Here is a 24,953-nt window from a genome sequence, read left to right as displayed (position 1 = left end):
ATATGCTGCATAAACGATGGACGATGAGCTGAACGATAAGGATTCAGTGTAAATAGTAGCCGTTCAGTACTGAACAGCCGCTATCTTAAGTCAATGGAGAAGGGCGGAGGAGAGCGAGGAGTGAAATCTCCTGCAGCCTTCCTGCCCCCTGCTGGCCACTCTGTGAGTGAGCCAGTGATACTAGCTCCCTAGCAACAGCACGGGAGCGTGTGTATGCGGGGATGAGAGTCGGGCATCGTTTGCCCAACATTCGTCCCATCTAAATGGGCCTTAAGCTGATACCAGACAGCTTTAACAGCGGCTTATCTTCATGAGAGCAAATAATCAGGACAGGTAAAATCCAACATGTTCAATCTTTACTTCTCCTGTCATTGCAAGAGAGTTAGGTATAATGTGTATAGCCATCTTTATTTTTCCATAACTCAACATTCTCCATTGAAATAACCGGGAATGCGCAGCTAATCCAGCATCAACCCCTCACTCATCCCACTCTGCCCAACAGTTTAGGACGAGCTCAGTTCACTCTGCAGGAAAAGGACATTAATGTTTTGAATGAACTAAGCTCACTCTAGTTCAAACAGCTGTAGCTCTGGTTCTATCAGTGCTATGACTACCCAGTATGTCATTAGCACATACAGAATCAAAGCTACAGCCAATTGAAGTGGGGTCAGCAATACTGAATTTACAGCTGTCCCTTTCAGTGGCTGTGCAGCGCAGGGAGGGATAGGCAAGGTAAAACCAATGGCAGAAGAGAAGCTCTTTAATTCTCCTGTCTCTCCCCCTATCTTAGGGGATGGGGTGATCTAAATTTTTACTTATATCACTCTACATCAATCAGAGAGCACATTTGCACTCCGATTGTGACATATGGGGGTTTTTTTCTCCCAGAAAGGGAGTGAAAAATCAAAGAATTGCTTATCTAAATCACTCTACACAGTTTAAATCTGCAGATGCCATAGTAATTAATGATTTTTAAGTCATTTCAAAGTTTTGTTTTCCCCTTACACAAGGCTTTAAATATTGAAAAAAAAAAAACTACACATAATTGATATCACCACATTGATATTACTCTGTACTATAAAATATTTATACCATACTGTAAATGCCGTAAAAATTAACAAAAAAAAACTGGTAAATTAGCTTTTTTCTCATTGCCCTGAAGCAAAAAATTGATAAAAGCTATTAAATACATGATATGTGCCCAAAATTGGTTTCAATAAGGACTAGAACTCGCCCCACAAAAAACAAGGTGTCCTACGGCTACATTAATTTAAAAAAAAAAAAGTTCTGAAATAGTTATGACAAAAGTAGGAACAATTTACTGGTTCTTAAGGCGGAAATTAGTTATACCTTAAGGTGTTAAAATGCACTTGAGGCAACCAAGTTCTACGCCAAATATATTTATATGAGAAAGAAATTCAAAATCTACAATTAAAAAAAAGGCGTTTTTGGGAGAGTTTTTCCAAATTTAATTAAAATCCTTTTGGACTTCAAATCTGTCAAGGCCACACAGAGATCTGACTTTGTAAAACATAATGGGACTAATTCTAAAAGCCTAAAACTTTCTAAAATGACTTTGGACAACCTTGAGTGGTCCAAGCAAAGGACCCCATGTCAAGCGGATCCCAAAAATACAACAATCTCTATCATTGGTCGGATACTTTTGCAACTCCAAACCATTCAGAATAACACGCCCTTTGCTGAGTCAATCAATCATAATAGGCGACACGAAGTCCCCTTTAATGGGGTCTTATTAGTCGTTCATCCCATGCAGGAGCGTTCTCCATACAAACATCAGTCCTGCCTCATTTAAACCCTATTTGCCAGTTCATTTTGAGGAGAAAGGTTTATTTTCAGACTGGCTAATATTAGGTGGGGAATCCCAATCTGTCTTGTAAATGTAATGAGGGGCATTTTGAAACTAGACTTTTAGCGTCAGTGTTAAGTGGGAATACCTTGTCTGACCGAGGGGGACAGATGGTCCTTTGACAATAGTAGCAAGTAGATTTAACCTGTTACCTCGAGGCTAATCAGAAACAATATTTAGGATGATAAGAAACAGCCGTGTAATTTTTAGCATTTTTTATTATTTTTTTTAACTGATTTTGCAGACTTTATTTGAAGCAAAATCGTAAAAAAAAATCCCTATTTTAAATCCGTGTTCTTGACAAGTGTGTATTTTATTTTATTCCATTATTTTGACAAAGCAATCAAAACTCGTCTACCTCTAGAGTCATTTCTAAAGAGAATTCGGAGCTGGAAAGTGGCCCACGAGAACAAGGCAGGGAAAATATAGGACGTGCAGTCCCGTTGTCTCCCATAGCACTGAACCATTAGATCAAGCAGAGAGTTACAACATTCATAATCCCCTAGTCTAAGAAGACTGAAGTTGACATGACAGGTAACTGGAGAAGGCAATTTCCCAAAGGAGCTCTGATGTGCAGACTGGAGGCAAAAAAACGATGGGAGAAGTGCACTGAGATCAGATGAACAGTAATTGGTGCTGGGGTATAGAAGGAAATACCAAGAGATCATTGAGGCAACAACATTACGACAAATCACTTCAAATCCAGAGCAGATGCAATGAAAAAAATATAAATTTAACTATCTTTATAATGAAATCAGCTATTTGGCAGTTAGTCGGGAAGCTACAATCAGTAAATACTTTTTTAGTGTTTCACAAAACTGGATATATACAGAGCAGCTGCTCCAATGATTAGTGGAAACCTGTTCTAGACCTGATGAAAAACTCAACTGAACTCAACGATCAAAGTGACCTGTTGTGAAGCCAAGGACAAAAATAATCTCTTGTTGGACAAAATATGTAAATAGCTAAGCCACTCTTGACCCCTTAAAGTCAACTCATTTCAGAATACCTTGTAAATCATTGAAAGAATATTTAAAATATTAGGCCCTGACCCAGATGATGAGGTCCAGCCCCGCAGCACAGACAGTGGGCCAGATGATCAGCTGGTGATCCAAAGTGGTGGATCCTCGGCAATCATCTATTGATGACCTACCCTGAGGACAACTTATGAGTAGTATTCGCCAGAAGACACCTATAAGGTCTCAGTCACCTCTGCGCCTGAGGCTTTGTTGAGAGCCTCCAGTTCTGATCCGGCATGACATGGATGCAGGACCTTTTTGCTCAATAAAATGCTGAAACAGGATGACAGGAACCAAACTGATACCATTAGAGTCAATGCGGTTCATTTGGGGTTGTCATAAAATAGAACTGTATGACTCAATTCTTCTAACGTCTGGAAACAAAGGTTAGAGGTCAAATTGGGGGATACAATTGTATCCACTAGTTTGAGTTATATTAGCATCTACATAAACACGGTTCAAATAGTCCAAGTCACCATATTTCTACCTTTGTGACATGATTTTGTAGGCATCTGGAAGATGGCAGTCTACGTTCTCCATCTGAAATGGGTCGGCATCACAGATCTTGTCATCTGTACGACCATAGTTGGCACTTTCAATCATAATGACATCACTTCCCGGACATCGAAGATCAATGGGATATCCTTCACAGGCGAGTTCCCTTCTTACTAGGCCAAAAGGCAGTGCTGCTCGACTAAAACCTGAAAAATAAGAAGAAAAAAAGATTACTTCAAAAGGCAAAGAAAATCTGTTGATAGTAATCATGAAAAAGCCATTTTTCAGCGATATACAGACCAGATTTTTAACAACTTGTCATTATTTCTTCTACTAAATGGTTTACCATTAACCCCTTGAAGACATTGAGATTTTATATGTTTTATGCTCCCCACGGTTAAAAAATTATAGTTTTATTTTTCTATCTGAGGGTTTACTCTTTGTGGGGTGAGTTGGGTTTTTCAATGGTATTATTTAATGTGCTATATGAAGGTACTTAATTTTTAAATTTTTTTCTAAGTGGAGTGAAATAGAAAAAAAAATGCAATTGGACGATTTTTTTTTCCTTTGGGGGTGGCCTTGATTTACAGCATACACACTGCGGCAAAAACTCCATACTGTCATTTTTTGGGTCAGTTCAATTGTAATGGTGAAATTTATAGTTTTTGTTGCTGTACTACTTTAAAAAAATAAAATACATTTAAAAAAGTATGCTTTTTTTCTGAAGGCATTCACCGAACAGTATAAATACTGCATTATTTTAACAAATCGGATGCAACGATTCCAAATAAGTTTAGTTTTTTGTTTCAATTCTTTAATTATAAATATGGGAATAAGTTTCTTCTTAAAATGTATTTTTTTTTTTTTTAACTAATAACAAACTTTCACTCACTTTTACTATTTTGGTCCCCTGAGGGGACTTGAACATTCAATCATTTGCTTATACAGTACACTACAATACTATAGTATTACAGTATACTGTATTTTCACAGGCATTCTATTAATAAACAAACATTCATGGGAACCCTGAGGCCCTTCTACATGCTGATAGGCCATTTAAAAGCCAATGTCATAATTTTAATTTTTAACAGCCTTGACCAGCGTGAATTCCTCTTATGGCCGTTGTGGCTGGGCATCAGCTGTCGAAGACAGCAGACACCTGCATTGCGTGGAGTGGGCTTTGCTCCTCAGTCTGATCCATACAAGACCTTCACACAGCTGATGTACATGTAAGTCAGATGTCACCGAGGGGTTGATGGGACACAAAGTCAATGCAAATAGTCAATCAAAATATTTGTGCCAGAACATGGACAAAAAGTTCATAGGACGATCATTCAAGGCTGTGCTAAAAAACGTCTGAGCATAGAAATAGTTTAAGAGTCTCCGCAATGAAGGAATTATCAGTTGGTATTGGAGGTGAAAATGCTTAGCCGGTCTTTTTATCCTACAGGGAAAAAAAAGTATTTCAAATGGTTCTAACTAGAGATGAGCGAGCATACTCGCTAAGGACAATTACTCGATCGAGCATTGCCCTTAGTGAGTACCTGCCCGCTTGGAAGAAAAGGTTCAGCTGCCGGCGTGGGTGATAGGTGAGTTGCGGCAGTCAGCAGGGGGGAGCGGGCGGGGAGAGAGGCAGAGAGAGATTTCCCCTCCGTTCCTCCTCGCTCTCCCTGCCCGCCGCCGGAAGCCGAATCTTTTCTTCCGAGCGGGCAGGTACTCGCTAAGGGCAATGCTCGCTCATCTCTAGTTCTAACCAGACAACCCATTTAAGAATGAGTCTTCTGAATCTGAAGGATTTTAAGACTTACAACTCATGAGAAATACATTTTAAAGGCTGATGCGAGCTTCTCCCAGTTTGGGGATTACCAGCTGGGCTACTACAATTTTTTTGCATATTTCATACATTTCTAGTGCAATCAGATCTTAATATCTCATCAGCTTTGGGGGAAAAAAGCTGAAGGAGCTTCTGAACTGCAGGAGGCACGGATTCGCAAACACACAGCGAGTGTGACAAACAAGATCTACTGTCTATATTTTAGGCGAGTTCCCATCACAACTTTGCCTGCTCGCTAATTCCCTGTGCGGTCTTCTCCTGTTTTCCTTGGCTCATCTGCACTGTTTCAGGTTGGATTATACCTGAGGGAGCCCATCACTGAAGCTCGCTGCTAAACACACACGATTCATTCTCCCTCGCTCCATTGCCGTACACAAGCCACCCTCGTACAGTACTTACAAAATGGAAGGGGTTATAGAAGACTGGAGAAAAGTTGTTTGGTTTTTTTTTTCCCCAAAAGACCGCGCCACTCCTGTCATTCACAAATGGCCGGTTTTGCAGTTTAGCCAACATTTTTTACTTTTTATACTTTGGTAGAATCTTCGTAACTCAACCTCATAACAGAGATAGATATTTGCTTCCGACCAAAAGGATATTTAACAACTGGGCAGAAAATATATTTGCAAATAGTTTTTTTAATTGTTGGATTAACTTTATTGCTAATTTGTTAGAAAATGTTCTCACGATGCAAGTGTCCCTCTTATTTCCCTCTAGGATTGAAATACTTTCACCCAATTCAGCCCAAGAGCTATACAGGCATGGTCCAATGATTTGAACCCATGGCATTGTAACTGTACAGTAACATAGTATGTTAGGCAGGGAAATGATATATGCCCATCCAGTTCCGCCTATTTGTGCGGGCTTAAATCTTCTGTAAGCGATTTAGAAGCACTTCTGCCTCCTCTTGTAAACGACCCCCAGAGATCTTATATGTCGTCACAGGGGGGCGTAGATGTAAAAATAAATAAAAGTACCAAAATAATAATAATTAAAAAAAAACAAAACATTAAGCCCCCAACAGGCGGATTTGCCGCGGTTTTGCCACAGCAGATCCGCCCGCGGCAAAACCGCCCGCGGCCGCTAATCTCGGGATTAGCCAGCCATGTGGAGGAGATTTCTCAGAAACCTCGTCCACACGGGACGGCTAATCCGCTGCGGTAAATCCGCGGTTTCAAAAGATGCAGCATGTCTATTTACTTTCTTTTTTTTTGTTTATTTACGTCGCGGCTGCGCTCTCCTCTATGGGAGCGCCGTCCGCAACGGAAAAGCATGCGGCCGAGCCGCTTCAAAGCCACCGCGACTTAAACCGCGGCGGTTCTCCCGGCGGTAATCTCGCGGTTTTTGCTGCGGCCAAACAGCGAGATTTCCGACGGGAATCCGCCCTGTGTGATCCCAGCCTAAATTGGAAGGGCTGCATATAGAAACACTGCCCCTTCGCAATGCCTGCAAAAGGACAGCATTTAATACGGAGCCCCGTTCGGCACAGAGCGTGGGAATAAAAAAATAAAAGGTCCCACTTTGCATATTCGTGACATCCTAATCTCAGGCATGCGCATTACCCATCGCAGGCCTACGTGATCTCTGCCGGCAGAGCGGATGGGCTGTGATGAGTACAACGCTCTGAGACCCTAAGACTAAAGATGAGCAAACGTTTCAAATGTTTGATTCAGTTGGTTTTCCGAACTTGGGGAAAAAAGAAATCAGTTTGACCCAAATTAGTTTGAACCGAGCATGACCGAAACGTCTAAAACTGGTGCATAATAGAAGGAAGAAGAAAGACAAAAGAGGACAGAAGAAGGAGGAAGAAGAAAAAGAAGAAATGCCATTCGATTGGCTTTGAGATGAACTGCCTGAGTTCAAGTGTTTGCCGAATCAAATTTTTAGCACAGTTTGACCAGAAACCGGGATCGACCGTTTTGGTTCGCTCAACATTGTCAGGAAAAAGAAAAAAAAAAAACGGTAAAACGTGCCTGGTATTTAGAACCAAAATGCATTGAGGGGGTTAATAGATTTATAGTCACAAATGGTTAAACGATTTTAGGGAAAAAGGCCCCCAAAAATTAATGCTCGTAAGTAGAGATGAGCGAACGTACTCGTTTAGGGCGATTTCGCAATCGAGCACCAAAAAGGGGAAAAGATACGGGGGGCGCCGGGGGTGAGCGGGGGGGGGGGTGGGAGAGAGAGAGCTCCCCACTGCTACCCCCCGCTCCACCACGCCGCCCCCCGAATCTTTTCGCCCGAGTAGTCAGTTACTCGAAAAAAGTGGTGCTCGATTGCGAAATCGCCCTAAACGAGTCCGTTCGCTCATCTCTACTCATAACATAGGGGGTTAATATGCCTGCCAGTGCAAAGGGCGCTATGTAAAAATCAATTTACCTGTTAAGTGACAGGCCCTCGTTTATGACCAGAATCTGCCAGCCAACAGGTTCTCTGGGAATAACTTTTATATCTTAATCAATAAAACTTTTAAGGACGGATAAAGGTTTATGCCGGACCCTGACAGATTCAATGGAGAAATATTCCGCAAGCGTGACGGAAAATTCACTGCATGAACAGTGAAAATAAGGACTTCCATCATTCACATCATCCATGGGGCCACATGGTACACATAAACCGACCAGTATGGTATGGGCGTATCTAGTATCCAGGGAAGGTCTATATAGGCAGAGGCAAAAAATGCCCATCTTGCCCAACCGCGGTTTTTTTTTTTTAGATTCTGTGCTTGGCGACCAAATTTTAGAAATCTACTGTAAGAAGTTAGAGGGACAGATAGGCCCAGTAAAGTACAAGACCCCTTCCACTCCTGATGGTTCTCCACGTTCTGCCACAGTAATGAGCTTTTAAAGGGGTTGTCCAGGTGTAAACTATTGATGGCTATGCTCAGGATAGGCTGTCAGTAGTAGATTGAGGTCTGCCATCTGAGAACCCCACTGATGAGCTGTCTGTTGAGCTTATACTCTGAACTGACTTCTGCAGGAAGCAGACAGCTCCGTTCCAACTGTAGGCAAGTTCCCATTGAAATGAATGGAAACTTGGCCTGTAATACCAAACCTAACCACTACAGAAAGAATGGAGCTAGCTTCTTCCTGCAGAAATCAGCTCAGTGCATAAGTGCAGATCCTAGTCCATCAAGCACTGATGGCCTATCCTGACGCCCCTTTTTCAAGGAACGATGGCATCACCAGCCCGTTCGCGCTCAGGCATTCTGTTTAGACTGCAAGCTTTTTGCTGAGAATCATGCAGTTCTCGTCCATTAATTGTTTAGTGTTTTTCATTTCTATGTGAAACACTGAACAATTAGAGTTTAAACTCCACAAGACGTGCCGGCGCCGATCGTTATGCCCGCTGAGACTGAACGACGAACAAGAAGAGCGCAATTATGGTTCGTTGTTCAATTGTTGGCTTGCATTCATACGGAACGATTCTCATTCAGTTGGGCTCATTTGAACGATTTCCTGAACAATATTGTTGCGTGTAAACATAGCATTCGGATGGTTTACAACTGGACAATCCTTTCAAGAGTCAAGTAGAAGTCAATCTCCAGATCTGAAGCCCCAAACTTGCTAATTGCGGGCTTTGGGGGCACAGCGATACTTCTTGAGGATGCTTTCACAAAAGAGGCTCTGTTGCAGTTTTTGAGCACAATGTCAGGAGGGCACCATAAAGGCAGGAGAATTCTACAGGAAAACTTCTATTTCTTGGCTTCAAAATGTATAAAAGCACCTTTCACGCTAATGAAGTCACCATATTTCCACCTTTGTCACACGGTTTTTGTGACGCCCCCCCTAAATCTCCTGCAGCACAAAGTTATGTTTATTATTTTTTTATTGCGAGGGTCAAAATCGCACATTTCAAAGTTTAATCTGATGTGTAAGCAGGAAAGCAGGATGCATTACATCAATGGCTAAACATTGCCCGCTCGCGGCACACCTCGCCAGCTCCTCACCGAGCGGATTACACCTTTAACAGGCCAATTAGGATGAAAAATGTTTGTGCCAGTTATGACAAAATGCTAAAAAAAACCTCCGGCCGATCCTGCGGCTCCACAAGGTGACATGAGCGCAGTGTTACCGGACGCTCCGGCATTAGCTCATGGCTTCAGCATAGGCCTTCATTTTCCTCCATCTCTCCTCACTTTTTTTTTTTACAAGCAAATGAAAAACCATAATGAGTAGAACTTGTGTTATATGTTTAATCGCCTCCAAATATAACGGCGGCGTGCATGGCAGTCCGGGGTGGAGGCAGCAATAATCAGAGTTGGTTACTCAGCACTCCATCGCTATTGGAACTGTGACAAGAGATACGAGAGATGTATGAGATCTGGCCAGAGGCGTGAACTCGGATGTTTGCTCTAATCTGCACATGTTAATCACCGCTATACCGGTCAATAGATGCACCCCTCGCTGTTTTTGTGTAGAAGGTAAAAAGAATAGAAGCCTAACTGGGCCAACCATGAGGAGCCGCAGAAAAGAACTCGAAACAAAAATGTAGAGTCTAAACTTTTTATTAGGTAGATTTTTTATATCCATCTTCGTAATAGAAGTTTAGAAGAGTTTACATTTCTGTATCAAATTCTTTGAGATAGATATATATAGATACTGTGTTGCCCCGAAAATAAGACAGTGTCTTATATTAATTTTTGTTCAAAAAGGTTTAACTTTTTTACATGTATAGCTGCCCAGACACTATTTAAATTGACTTTTTAATTAACTGTTAGCAGGGCTTAATTTTGGAGTAGGGCTTATATTTCAAGCATCCTCAAAAAGCCTGAAAAATCATTTTGCATCCTAAAAAATTCTGGAAAATCATAATAGGTCTTATTTTCAGGGTATGTCTTATTTTCAGGGAAACAGGGTATATATATATATATATATATATATATATATATATATATATATATATATATATCTAATCTGAATTCTATATATTAGAATCTATCTTCAGAATTATATTATTTTTTGAGTGCGCCTCTTCCATCCAAATTCTCAGAGGGTTTCTTCACACCACATTTTTAATATACCGTACGTTTAAAATGTGTGTGGGGGGGCGGGGGGGGGGGGGGGCATACGCATGCACATATATGCAATTTTAAGCATGTGTGTTTTTTTAGCATGTACATTACACATTTCCATATGTCTGTGTCCATCTTTGTACTAAAAAAAGTATATGATTTTCATTTTAAAGTCTTTAAAAAGAGAAAATGCTTTAAAAATTGAAGGCAAGTCTGTATTAAACATGTGGAGCTGCAGAGTTTCCATACATTTTCTTTTAACATTAAAAGTAATAATAAGGTATACATTGTGCAGATGGTTCTGTTTATGGGGCAGAACATGCTTTTTAAAAAAATTTTTAAGGCTAGAAAAACACAAGTATGTAGATGTAAGGCGGGGCCTATTCTGTCCCGCCCCCTGATGAGGTCGCTTGTGAGCAAATCACTTTGGCGCTGAGGCACTGTTATAAGCTGGTAGAAGTTTAGTCCCTGTGATTGGGTTGGCACATTAAAACACTGTCTAATCTACATCTGTACTGTCTAAATTATATTTGCTTTTTCACCGAGGCACAAGGAGTCCAAGACGTATCGAATGCCTTTCATTGACTAGACTAAAAATAAAAATAATTAAAAAATTATTAAAAATAAATAAAAAAATTTAAAAATCATTAAAATAAAATATTAAAAATTAATTTAAAAAATTATAAATTCTATTTGCATATTATATTAGACGGATTTAGCAGATATGCCTCTTTGTGTCTTGTATACAATTGAATAGTTTGGGATTGGATGTCCGGACTTTCCTTTCCCTTACCCTAAAGGTTCTGTGATACAGAAGTAAAACCTATATCGGTAACAAAAACAATGGCGCTGAGTTTTATTCCCCACCCCCATTTTAACATGACTGAATTACTAAGATACCATTAAAACTATTATTTAAAAGGCCTGGTCACTAGTGAGGCATTATGCCCTCTCAGTTCTCTCCGCCATATTGGAGGTCAGATGTAGACCTATAGCACATACTTTTGAACTGCACTTGATCAGTCGGAATCTGTGGGGCCATCATGCAATAAGTTAGGACACATTTTTCACTAACCCTTTAACGACCAGCAAGTTTCTAAAGTTTTCCTTTTGCCTCCCCCCCCCCTCCCCCCCCCTACTTTTCCAGTGCTCTAACTTTCTATGAGGGCTTGCTTTCTGGGAGATGAGCTCTATTTTTAATAGTACTAATTAATGCATCACATCAAGGATTGAAAACCTCGTAAGCTTTTATAAGTGGGGGGGCAAATAGAAAAAAAAACTGCAAGCATTTTGCTTTTAAGGTATTCACCGTTTGACATTTCAGCCTTATTCTGTGTGTACAAATGTGGGAATACCACACTTTATAGGTAATGTATTATCACTTGTGAGGGTTCTGCGCAAAAATAGGACATGCTACAATTTTTTTTCTCAGACTGAGAACCAAAAAAAAAAAAATTCTATCTCAGGCTCTCGTTTCGGGAGTAAAATTGCCCATGTAAAAGAAGTTATTTTCATGTGCGATTTCTTTGCATTTCCCAAAGCACAGAAATTGTGTGTGAAAAATGCCCATTGTAAAAACATTTTTTTTTAGGGGAGGTGCTGGCCTAAAACTCCCAATAATTCTGGCATTATTTTGTTTTCCTATAAACACTCGGGGTAAAAAAATACTTTAATAGTTTGGACATTTTCGTTCACAGGGCTACCAATATTTTATATGAGAAGGGGGTGTATATATATATATTTATTTATTTTTTTTTTTTTATGTACTTTGACAACGGCATCTAAACAGTTAATGAAAGCGATCAGGAACTAGCTTTGATCACTGCCATTGCAAATGAGCGTCAGCTGTCAATAACAGCCGGCACCCGCTGGGTACGGAGCGTGTTCGCCTCCCAAACCTGCTTCATACATCATCACCCTTGTCCACATTTATGACAGGTGGTTGTTAAGGGGTTAAAATGTATACACTTGGCGGATGGGAAAAGTTTTCAAAAACTCTGCAGTAATTACTGAAAAATATAAAAATCCCCACCAGTCATATATTTTGTTTTCGTCAATTAAACATACATCTCCCTAAACGAGTGCGGACGCTACGTATCGGTGCGCCTGCGTAAAGGAATACTTCACAATGAAATATTTCTGTTACCGCCATATTTTTTTTTTTATCAGTTTGTTCTATGAAAGAAAAAAAAAAAAATCAAATGAATGAAAGCTAAGAAACTGAAGAATCCTCTTGATCTGCGCACCCACTACCGAGAGGCCCATGAAGCCATCGCCGGTAATGAAGTGGCGTATTGCCTTTTGTTTCTTACTAAATATGAGTGCCGGCGAGTCACGGCTATTATTAGACATCACATAAAAGGCCATTCAGACGGGAGCCCGAAAAAAAATCAGCCATTCAATAACAAATGAATGAAATTCCACTTTATTCTTCAAACCGGCATTAGCTTCACCTACGGAGAAACACAATGTAACCCGAAAGTGACCTTGAACGTTGGCGCTATTGTTAGCGAGAGGCAATTAATCAGGGGAGAAATTGGTTATTTTTATGACTCGGTTGCCCAAAGTCCCAGTGAAACATTCCAACAAGGCGAAAAAAAAAAAGTGATCAGGGGCCCGGGTTACGATTAAATGCCAAGTCTCTGGGTAGCCATAACAATGGTATTCAGATTTGGAAGTGACAGACCTTATGGTAATCCCTTCTTCTAATTAAATCAGTAGAATGAGAGTCTGAAGTGGTAAATAATAAATCACAAAGAATCCACAATCTTGTTGTCATGGAAACCACTGCGCCGACTGCCATAATTGCTGTGATAGGCACCTTGGCCTTTTTGACACCGAGCCTGATCTTGAATTCTGGTCATAGACTGAGAAAGTAGCTTTTCCAGACCTCTCAGGCAATCATGTAACATGCATTGAGCCGGACTGAACACACAAACGCCTCATTCAAGGCCGTCCTGCCCGTGTCTGTAGATGGGAATTAACTGGTGCGCCGCACTAGATTCACGCCAAGCCCTCTATTGGAATCAGAGTGGAGCTATTTACAGTCGCCCCGGTGGGGTCTCGGCAGATGTGTTTACTGAAAGGTTGGACTTGTTCGACACGGAGAATATCCGATGCTGCTCACCTATCTCCCCATGGCAATGGCCTCTAAACAAACAAAAATGTTATGTTTTCTATGGTCCATGCTTAGATCTCACAATCAAATGCATTTGGTTAATGGACGATAGACTAGAAGTAATTTTAACAACCCCCCCCCCCACACCCCTCCCCACCCCCACTTATTTTCAGGGCGAAAAAAAAAAATTAGTTGACAAAACTTTTTTTTGTGCCTTAAAAAAAAAATAAAATAAAAAGACTCCTAAAACATTTTTTATTTTGCCAATTTCTTAGTCGGACGATCATTACGATTTATGGAAATAAAAAAAATATATATATATGTTTTTTGGGGGGAGGATCCATCTTATTTTACTCATTAGTGTGTTGCAGCTCCGTGATTGATTAGGCGGTATTTAAGGAAGTCTGCAGTGAGTATCCTCTCCGACGGAGCAACTCATTTATTTACTTAATTACTTGTTAATTGCTTTTGTCATTTTGCGGTTTCTGTCATTGGGTGTGACCAGTGCTCGGTCACATCTGCCCAGCTCTAGTCCGGCTATACAACTGGCAAGCAACAAGAGGACATTATTGGAAAATGGGCGGCCTGCACTGATAGTGTGGATTTAAGAGAATAAAATGATCCAAAATAGTAAAAAAAAATAAAAAAAACAAAAAAAGTTAAGAAAATAGAAAAAGAGAGATATAGTTATACATTTGTTATCCATCACAAAGCATCGGGAAGTAAACCGTGCCAGTTTTGTGCTTCGCAAGATGGACTAACATCACAGGAAAATAGAATCCGGTATTTGCAACGGGTGTGTTTACACGGGTGACTTGTCTCTTGCAGCATCGCCGCCAGAAGCAGAAGTCACAGCGCGATCTTCTGCGCAGAGGACATGGACGAGGTGTCCGTGTCCTGTCCGACATGAGTCGCCCCCCAAGGATGTCGGATGTAACCCTCTCTCGCCCATGTGAATGCATCCTGGGAAGATGTTCGAAAGGGACATTTGGATAACTCTAGAGTGCACACTATAGAGACGGACATACCGCCAAGGCACAGTGTCCTCCATATGGTGTTGTGTTACATGGAGAACTCCAGCTTAATATGGAGAGGGTGCACGAAATAGCTGGGAGGGGCTACCCCTCGGTTAGGTATATAAGGCCTGATGGGCTGAAACAGGTCAGTGGCGGTGAATCCATAAGAGAGCACGCTACCTTTATAGAGGAGACTGTATGAAGACTGAGAATGAAATCAATGAGGTTTATTTTCCCTTGCGGCATCTGACCATATTGCGATGGGTCGGACATCACCCAAATATATTCTATTATATGTAAATATAAAGGCATTAAATGGATCATTGAAAAAAAAAATAAGTAGTCCAGGCATTTGATTGTGACTCCTAGGCCTCCTCCTATTGGTAACGGATCACCGCCGTGCATAGGGACCTCTGCATTGGCCAATTGTGTTCTTTTGTCGAGCATTGTTTTGCAAAGAGGGGGCACCGTTGCTCTATGAGCATGTCATACTCTATTAATGCAATGCGGGGCCTGTCTTTGTACTGACAGTAGCAAGCAGCTGCTTGTAAATGAACCACGGTCCCTGGGCTGCAACCTATTATTCTATACTTCTGTCTGACAAGGTCACTTGCTGGGGAGATTTTGGGGAGGGGGTGGGGATTAACAAAAAAAAAAAAAAAAAAGTTTGCAGTCAGCAGTAATCTTGGAACCACAAGTGTTCTACTTTTGCCCGGCTAGTATTCCTCGCGGGACATGAACTGACACCATCTCGCAGGGTAAAGGCAACAGGAAAAAAAAGTAGACTTTGCAAAAAAAAAAAAAACCAAAAAACCCCTGGAATTCATGGTATTAACCCCGTCCTGTAATAGTTTGTGTTTCTTTAATTGAGACACTTTTGTTATTCAAATGTATTAGAGAGGGAATAAAGCGGGACTTTAATTGCAATACAGGATTAGTGGAAAACAGATTTTGCACTGTGTGCAATAAAACCTTCTCACGGAGAGTACTCCGGGTGTAATCTGATTCCAGGTTACCTTTTCATGGAGGGCATTCTCAGATATAGCGATGATTATCTGAAGGCTATGATTAAAAGCTTTAACTAGTAGGAGGTTGGTTATTCTCCAACATCTTGTAAGAAAGGCGGTGTAGTTACCGTGCAAGAAGAAAAATCGTATTAGACGGCATCTTCACAAATGCTTCTCGTAGGCCAATGTTCATTCATGCGGTGAAATACATACAAAATCACAAAGTTTTTGGATTTTTACTAAGGTTCAAAAATTTAATTTCTAATATCCCAGAAGCCAAACCGCTGGACAGAACAGTTAAAGCGACTTTCTGGTTTTGGGACAAGGACAGGATGGTGAAGGGTAGATGACCTGTAGTTGGTCTTTGCCATCCTTCTGATCCATCAGTTATGGGACCAGTTTTAAACCATCTAATAGTCATTCAATGAATGGAGTGAGAGCGCTGGAGATCTCTTCCAGCCGGCCGCCTCCATTCACTGTGAACAGACAGTCATTCATAGATGACCGACTGGCTGTGTTACATCGAGTGAGAAGTCGCTCGTTAGTTGCCTTGTTTGAAGAAGCTGAAATAAGGCCTCCCTCACACAGGGCGTTTGCAGAAACGCAGCGTTTTGCAATGCTGCGTTTGCTGCAGATTCCGCCCCGTTTCAGCAGCGCTGGCCGTTTTGGCTGCGTTTTCAGCCGAGCTGAAAACGCAGCCAAGAATGCTGAAAAGAAAAAAAAAAAGCAATACTCACCTAGCCGCTGCAGTCCGGGTCGCGGCCGCTGGTCTCTGCCGCTGATCCGGGCTTCCCCTGCACTCCCAAGTCTATTGCCGGAGGCCAGGTTTGAGAACCCCGCCTCCGGCAATAGAGTGCTGTGATTGGTTGTCGGCGCTTGCTCAATGCACAATCACAGCCCTTCATTGACTGTCTCAGCCAATCAGCGTCGGCAAGCTCTGATTGGCTGAGACAGTCAATGACCTGGACTGCAGCGGCTAGGTGAGCATTTCCTTTTTTTTTTCTACCTAGCCTAGCTGGGACTGATTTTCAGGGTGAGGGCTTCTATTGCAAGCCCTCACCCCGAAAATCGGCGAGCGGTTAACGCTGCCAAAAACGCGGCACCAAGTGTTGCCGCGTTTTCAGCAGTGCTAAAACCGCTGCCCATTCATTTTAATGGGCGACGCAGGGCTGAAAATGGCCAAAAATAGAACATGCATCGCTGTCACAGCGCAGTGTTGGAAGGCCTGTGTGAGCAGCCACATTGAAATGAATGGGAGTGCTGTACAGCGTTTAGCGCTGGGCTGAAAAGGCAGCGCTAAACGCTGTATAAAACGCCCTGTGTGAGGGAGGCCTCATGCGCGATTTCTTGCCCAGTACTCTGGCGGGTCCCACTTTTGCATGGGACGACCATCACTGGAAATCACTTGTTTGAACACTATTTTGGGCGATAGTTGGCCCTTGCAAAAGTATTATAACCACAATGGTGCATTGTAGGGATTAGGCAGTGTGAAGAATGCATCGGCCATCTTGGACATCGAATCGGAGGAAGTGCAGAGAAGAACCATTGCACATAATGTACCCTTCCTCTCTGGTCCTGGGACAGAAGATTGGTTCGAAATCAGAGGGATGCTTTAAAACTACTTCTCCAACAGGTGTCACGGTTGTGCACCCCTCCAGTAAACCGGAAGACGGGGGCTTCTATCCCGAAACACATCAGTCGGGATCAAATAAAAAGAAGTCAAGGTTATATTTTGTGGCTCGCACTATTCTAATGTCACGCCACGTCAGAGTTATTTTCTGCTATCCTCTTGCATCATATTGCAATGATCGCATCTATTTGGGACACCAGCAGTCATAATTGTACCACAAATGTCTATTAGTGTTGTGTTTTCACCCTACTACCTCCTCTATAGGTTAAGCCTTGAATCCACATTGAATCGGCGGAAAATTGGGATTTGTCTTTGTTTTCCAATACATTTCACTGGTTCCCAAGCATGAGACAAACACATGTTCAAGACCCTAATCTACCCTGTTTCCCTGAAAATAAGACATACCCTGAAAAAAAGGCATAGCATGATTTTCCAGAATTTTTGAAGATGCAAAATGATTTTTCAGGCTTTTTGAGGATGCTTGAAATATAAGCCCTACTCCAAAATTTAGCCCTGCTAACAGTTAATTAAAAAAAAGTCAATTTAAATAGTGTCCAGGCAGCTATACATGTAAAAAAGTTAAACCTTTTTGAACAAAAATTAATATAAGACACTGTCTTATTTTTGGGGAAACACGGTAATAATCAAGGGAAGAGTGGTTCCAAATAGTATATCACGCCAAGGACTCAGAAAGTTCAAGCAGTACACAACTAGGCAATTGAGTTTAATAAAAACTATCCAATGCTTCCCTTCCCTTGTGGTCGCAGCGTAAGGGAACTGAACACACCATGCAAAATTATAGTTTATTGTTAGAGGTCACAGCACTGCACCCCATTGCCATTAACTTATTGTTCGGGAACCCTTTGGACAACCCAACCCCTTTTCCATCTCAGCCAAACATGTTTTGGGACTAGAATATCAAGTCCATTAGCCATGGCCACCAATGGCCAGGATTACAGCCATGTTGCCGAAGCAGCTCAGCTTGCTATGCTGCACTTTTTTCGAAACTCCCTTTTACTTCTATAGGAATAACAACAACTATATAGAACAATCAGTTTGGCCGATTCCATAATCCCAACAACTAGTGGCCATGAGCATTTTCTGCAGACAGGAAGCACATAGCTCTGTTCTCACTGTAGTGGCCAGGTTTGGTATTTCAGTCCCAACTGAACTGATTGGTAATGTCTGTAATAACAAGCCTCGCCACTGCAGTAGGAACGGAGCTGTCTGCTTCCTGCAAAAATCAGCTCAGTACATGAGTGCAGCTAATTAGCATTGACGATCTACTATTAACTTGTCCTAAGGATAGGCCATCAATATTTTAGAACTGGTCCCTTTAATTGAGTCTCTGATACAAACACAGCTAACTGGAATCTTTCAAATCTTTATTAGCCCTTACGTTATGTGGAAATGTTCTGATCATAGTTTGATTTTCGGCGCAGACTTCCTTGTCTGCCCACGTATTTACTCGTAGCAAGGTCAAACCTTTCTTTGTTTGCACTGGCTGGTAACAGCTGCACAGTAATGTCAGAAATTGTCTAAGATGTGGGAGCTTTAACATATTTGTGGAGGACGTAAATGGGACTTTTATAGAAGGCAAATTGTATATAAAGGTTTCCATCGGGGCGGCCTTCTGTTGTGCTTAAAATAGCAAACGTCACTTATCCTGTCTGTCGGGAAAAAAATGGACTCCGTGCCTTAGGCCCCTTTAAGCCCATTATAACACAGGTCCGGATATCACAGACCCGTAAATATAGCCATATTACACCCTTCTGAAATAAGCCTTAAAGGGGTTCTCCAGGACTTTAAAATTTTTTTACAGGTTTAAAATAAAGAAAACGTGTATATACATCTACTCCAGTGGCTCCTGGTCCACCGCCGGAGACCCATTTCTCAGGGTTCGGACCCCACAAGGGAAACGGTAGGTAGTCACATCATGCATTGTGCATGTGACCACTGAGCCAATCACAGGCTTTAGTGGCCAGGAAAGAATCACAGCTGAGACTAACTGGTTGAAAGTTCACAAGTATAATAAATGGCACGTGCCCACTGGCTTGCTTCTTCTGGGTTCCATGCACCAGGAACGGGGGTTCCAGTGCTGGACCCGGAGCTATTGGAGTGGGTAAGCATATGCTATTTATTTTACACCATTTTATACCTTTATATATATTTTTCTTAAGTCCAGGAAAACCCCTTTAACTTGTTGGTCGTGAGAAAAACAACCCACCTCTTTGGACCAAATCCAACAACTCTATTAAGAATGCTTGAAATCCAGAGACTGTGGATCCCAAGAAAAACACACGGATCCATTTTGGGCGCAGCATGCACTTTTAGTCGCTACTAGAGATGAGCGAGTATACTTGCTAAGGCACTACTCGCTCGAGTAATGTGCCTCAGCCGAGTATCTCCCCGCTCATCCCTAAAGATTCGGGGGCCGGCGCGGGTGACAGGTGAGTTGCGGCGGGGAGCAGAGGGGTGGGGGAGAGAAGGAGAGAGATCTCCCCTCCGTTGCTCCCCGCTCTCCCCCGCCGCTCCCCGCCCCCGAATCTTTAGGGACGAGCAGGGAGATACTCGGCTAAGGCACATTACTCGAGCGAGTAGTGCCTTAGCAAGTATACTCGCTCATCTCTAGTCGCTAAGCTTGATACTTGGACATCCACTGCTATTTAAAATACATATCGGCCAATCCCACATCTCAGCCGGTCTCATGTGACTGGGGATATCAAAAAGCACCGACCCCCTCATGCATATCCATGGCCTTATTGTGGTGTAGAATTGGTGCAGTCTACGACGAAGAAAAGAGTTTCGTACAGAGCACACAAATTGCATAAGACAGACCCCATGAACATGGAGCAGAGGGCGTGTGCATGTCTGACATGTCCGGTCACATGGGACGGTTCAGACAATATGTATTTTAAGTAGCAATGGGTTTCCATGTGACAAACGCAGCGACTAAGGGTGCATACTAGGCCCAAGACGAGTCTGCGAGGTTTGGGGGTCAACGATCTCAATTTTTCATGTATTCCTTAATTTGTTTTAGTCCGTGGAGCCAGATTGTCCATGCAGGATCCTTGCACAGGACTCCCCTGAAATCCCAGGCGGTGAGCCGGTTCAAATCCTCCCTGCTGCTACTTGCATAATACGTGGTTCACACGGGTGGTTGTTTTGTGGTTCCGGAGGAGGTCTGCTGTGGTTTTAGCACACATAGTTTGTTTTTTTGTGTACTTCTGGTTTTATGAAGCTTCACCAGGTTACACGGTTTGCATTGGGTCTGTTAACAGAAACGGTATGCTCTTGACTTGACGTCTTCATATGTGCATTTAGAGAAAATGTATCAGCTGTATATTATTTTTTACTGCTCAAAACAAGAAAGTGAACATTTTTACATTTTTTTTTTTTAAATCTGTTTTTATTTTGCATTTTTTTTTTCATTTTATTGTCCTCTATGGCAGCCATTTTTACTGAGCTGCAGTTAAAAGCATTTATAGATATGCTTTACAGCAGCCTCATGGGCCATAGACACAATGGACAGGAAGCGACCCATTGACTTCCATAAGGAAGTAATTTGAGCATGCTCTGTGACCTGTGCAGGGAGTGGGAGGAGGTGAACTGTGACCATCACTTATTGTGTATGCTGGACCTAGTGTATCTAATGTGTGATTATAATGAGATGATGGAGAAGTCTTCTTTATAGAACAGGAAGCGTCAGACTGTTAGGCTTAGCGCTCAGTGTCAAAAATGTAGCATTTCAGATTTTTTTCTATAGGGACATCAAAAAAAAAAATGAAATATGTTTAATATAAAAAACTGGATTGATACAATTCTTCATTATCTGACACATTTAAAAGAGGCAGTCAATACTACCTGGCCCGCCAATAAAGCTTCCAACATGAGTCTGTGAAGGAGCCCCTTTAACTAGTTTTTTTTTTTCCATTGCCATGAAAACTATATATCCACTAAACAAAGAGGTGATTGTCTTTATGTTGCTTTATTACTAGTATCTACGTAAATACGGCCTTGCTCTTCGAAAGAGAGAAATTATGGGTGGGCGGATAGATAAGCCAAGTTCTACGCAATTAACATAAGGGCTCATTAACTCCGATCTGCTGATGTCCAGCAGTTGTAGTGAAGGGTGAGCGGCCGCCATACTCAATGTACAAAGCAAACAGAAGGTCACAAGATCCCATAACAAATCCATGTATCTTTATTCTTCTAACTCTCATCTTGGGCGACGTTCTGCACGCTCATTGCCCCATCCTTGATGCCAAAAGTGTGAAGAGCCTCTTTGGTTTTTTTTAATTAATGGCACAAAAATAAGCAGAACTGCAAAAAAGTTGAGTTTCCAACACTTCATTAACTTTTAATAAAAGGCTCAGTGTGCATCGTCATCCCATGTGCTATAGATATACAGAGACCGGCAATGTAACCCAGAGGGACATCCAAATCTATGGCTATCCATTGTGACCGCTCCGGATGCATGGTCATCGTATGCTGCACAGATCTAGGACCTCCAGTTTACCCAGTTTGCAATATCCAAAGCTTGAATGAAGTAACCCAGGCCCAGCAGTGACCGAGCGCTCACCACTCTATAAGAAGGAGTGCTTGGTGTGCAATCATAGCGAGCCTTAGATACGTGAGACCCATGTGGTCGAACAGGATGCTGGCCATCAGGTAGATGTAGGCTAAGTGGGGATCATCCTTTTTAGGAACACCTGGCCATTTTCTTCCTCCATGCAGCAGCATTTTGTGGAGCTACCGTGGTTCCCCTAAAATAAGACCCTGGCCTATATTAATTTTTGCCCCAAAACAGGCGCTAGGTCTTATTTTCGGGGATGTCTCCTTATACTTACCTAGCAGCCTCCTGCTGCTCTCCGGAGCTCCGACGATTGATTTGTTCTGGAGCGCTGCTCAGCCAATCAGAGCCATTGCTTTCTGGAGGTGCGATTTATGAATCTGGTAACCAGAAAGTGATTTTCTGTGAGTAAAAGAGGACTGCAGGACCCGGACAGCAGCAGGAGGTTCCAGAACTAGCCTGCTAGGCAAGTATGCCTTTTTTTAAATATATGTAATGCAGCTAGGGCTTATTTTCAGAGTAGGTATTATTTTCAGGGGAACGGGGTACATGGATCATCCTCCGCCTAGCTCTATCGCCTCCTCAGAAATCCCGAAAAATCAGAATACGTCTTATTTTCAGGATAGGTCTTATGTTCATGTAAACAGGGTACATGGATCATCCTCTGCCTAGCTCCATCTCCTCCCTCTGATGTTTCAAAGTCCCATACTATACAATGACTGCTACTGTATTTCTCTAAGCTTGGTTCCACTGCTGTATTCATATACAAAGCTTGGTTCCAGTACTGTAGTTGTACACCAAGCTTGGTTCCGGTACTGCATTTAGTCAGTGAGCATCTTTGGTGCAGGTATGCAACTATGCAGTATGTGTGTATATATAGGATAGGGCTTATTTTCAGGATAGGTCTTATTTTTGTGAAAACAGGGTACATGGATCATCCTCTGCCTAGCTCTATCTCCTCCCTCTGATGTTTCATAGTGCCATACTATACAATGACTATTTCTGTACTAAGCTTGGTTCCACTGCTGTATTCATAGACTAAGCTTGCTTATATATATCTATAGATCTACACACATACATAGATATAGATATTTTTTTTTTTTGCTTTTTTGTTTTTTAACTTAGGGTCTCCCAAAAACCTCCTGTACCTGGTATCATCCAACCTAAGGCCGGCACGGTGTGCACTGCCATTCTACATATGAGGGCTCCTACTTATCCCAGGCAGCAGTGACCACAGCTTGAACTGCAGTACCCCGGGCACACAACGAGCCGCGCCGTGCCTGCGCCCTGCATCCTCCGGTGTCACGGTCGTTCGCGTCAAGGGTTTACCTAATAGGCTACTTCTAGATAAACATTTACAGATTTTTTTCTCGCATTGCAATAATATTCGCGGTCCTTCAACCTCGATGTCATTGTGCAGCGTTACAAAGAGCGCAGTGTTCAGCCAGACGGGTCTTATTGTGGGAATGGTTTTTATCCGGCCCTAACAAGCATGCACTCATAAGGAGCGGCTAATGGTAATGTTTTATGACAAGCTGCAGTTTCCTTTGGTGTACGGTGAACACACACTAGTATTTCACTGTGGGAGCGCAGGATGGAGGGCGATCCATCATTTGTAATCAAAGGCAAGTAAATTACTTAAAAACTCATTTACATCTTTCCATCTTCTACGTGGCACGCGGCGGCGGGGGGCCATCAATACCATTTTGCAGAAGTTGACTTAACAAGAAAAGTACATTTCTTTAAGGAAAGCCTTTCTAAGAAGGTGCTAGATTTGGATCATCTATTGCTCGTCTTCATATTCACCTTCTCCACCCACCGCAATAGGAAGTGGGAGAGAATTTCATATCAGATATCTGCTGTATTAAGGTAAAATGTTATAAATATTCAAAAAGTATGAGATAAAAGAACATAACCGGGATATGAGCAAAGTATACGGCGGTAGGTGGGGCTTTCCTACCGGAGTAGAAACACATGGTTACTATCTTCCAGAAACAGCGCCACACCTGTCCCTAGGCTGTGTGTGGTATTGCAGCTCTATTTCATTGTAATGAATAAGGCCATGCTGCAATACCACATACAACCTGTGTGCAGGTGCGGCGCTGTGAGTTAAAAAAAAAAAGAAAAAGCAAGCTTTTTTTTCTAATTCTGAACAACCAGTTGAAACAAATCTACAAATTAGAACACACAAGTGTGCGCTGGTGGCTAACAAGCTAACTGATGTGAATATACTACAGATCACAAGCATCATATAGCGGATATACCGGCAATTTACATCTAGGGAGTATCAGAATAATACACAGAATTATCAGAGCATCTATACACACCTTAACACTACCCTCCAATTTTGAGATGAAATCATGTCCTGGGACCGAAGGGTTAAAGAGTGGATTACCTGTACTTAAACTTGGTTTCTGGAACTAAACTACTGATGACCTATCCCCAGGGTACTTCACCAATAGTTAATCGGTCTGCCGTTCACAATTTAGGCTGATGAGCTGAATGGGCGCCTACAATCAGCGCGGAAGCCGCTGCCCCGGGACTGACTGCAGTTACAAGTGCCGCCGACTACCCCTGTGTATCCTGGCACTGACTGCTGGTGCCCGATTAGCTGATTGGCCAGGATCTCGAGCGGTAGAGGCAAGCCGATGCAAATATTGATGACCTATTCTGGGAATAGGCCATCAATAGTATTTCTGCTTGGAACCCCCCCCCCCCCCCCCCCCCCACCCCTCTGGTTTCAGATCCCATTTTTTGGGGCAGGCAAGACATCCGCCACTATTTTCTAATTAGTGCGCATTGTTCTGTGATTGATCCCATGAGCAGCGCAGGCCAATCACACAGCATGTATAGTGTATTGGTAATCCTGACACTACTAATACACTGTAGAGGATTACGTAATGTAAAGATGGCAGCTGTCATCTTGGGTGCCCAAAAACAGATACCAGAACCAGCAGAAAGCAATGATGGGTGAGAAAATCAGAATTCTGTGCCCAAACTGGACAGTCGCTTTAATAGGGAGTGCGCGGTTCAGAAAACCCATTAGGAAATTGTGCATTCGAGGGAGGTCTCCTCTTCGGAATCCTCATGTTTTGGGCAGATTGGAGGGAGGTTACACAGAGTGTCTCTTTGACTAAATGACCCTTCCTGTCCTGCAACAACCCATTCATACAAATGTACACAGTGTAATGCTTCATCTCACCTGTGGAGGCACTGCAGGGAAACTAAACAGTTACTGCCATTTTATCCACACATTACAGCTAACTAGTGGAGGTTATAAGGTGGAAGACCATTGCTGATCTGTCTTTGTCAAGGGATCCTTATTACAAGTAGAGGCTGTCCAAAGTAGGGAACCCCGTTAGGTAACTAAAATGGCATCATCA

At 42.2% G+C, this 24,953-nt stretch overlaps 1 protein-coding gene across 12 annotated transcripts in view; it reads right to left on the bottom strand.

Moving 5' to 3' along the window:
- Positions 1-24,953, bottom strand: part of ADGRL2 (adhesion G protein-coupled receptor L2) — a 217,052-nt gene that overhangs the window by 115,573 nt on the left and 76,526 nt on the right. For all 12 annotated transcript variants that reach the window (XM_066597835.1, XM_066597839.1, XM_066597837.1 and 9 more), the window contains exon 3: positions 3,374-3,587. In XM_066597835.1, the coding sequence (XP_066453932.1) occupies positions 3,374-3,587 (214 nt within the window). The remainder of the gene's footprint in view (positions 1-3,373; positions 3,588-24,953) is intronic.

The sequence above is a fragment of the Eleutherodactylus coqui genome, chromosome 3, assembly GCF_035609145.1.
Source record: "Eleutherodactylus coqui strain aEleCoq1 chromosome 3, aEleCoq1.hap1, whole genome shotgun sequence".
Lineage (NCBI taxonomy): Eukaryota > Metazoa > Chordata > Amphibia > Anura > Eleutherodactylidae > Eleutherodactylus > Eleutherodactylus coqui.
The sequence above is the reverse complement of the archived record's forward strand: the minus strand, read 5'-3'. Positions and strand labels throughout refer to the sequence as shown.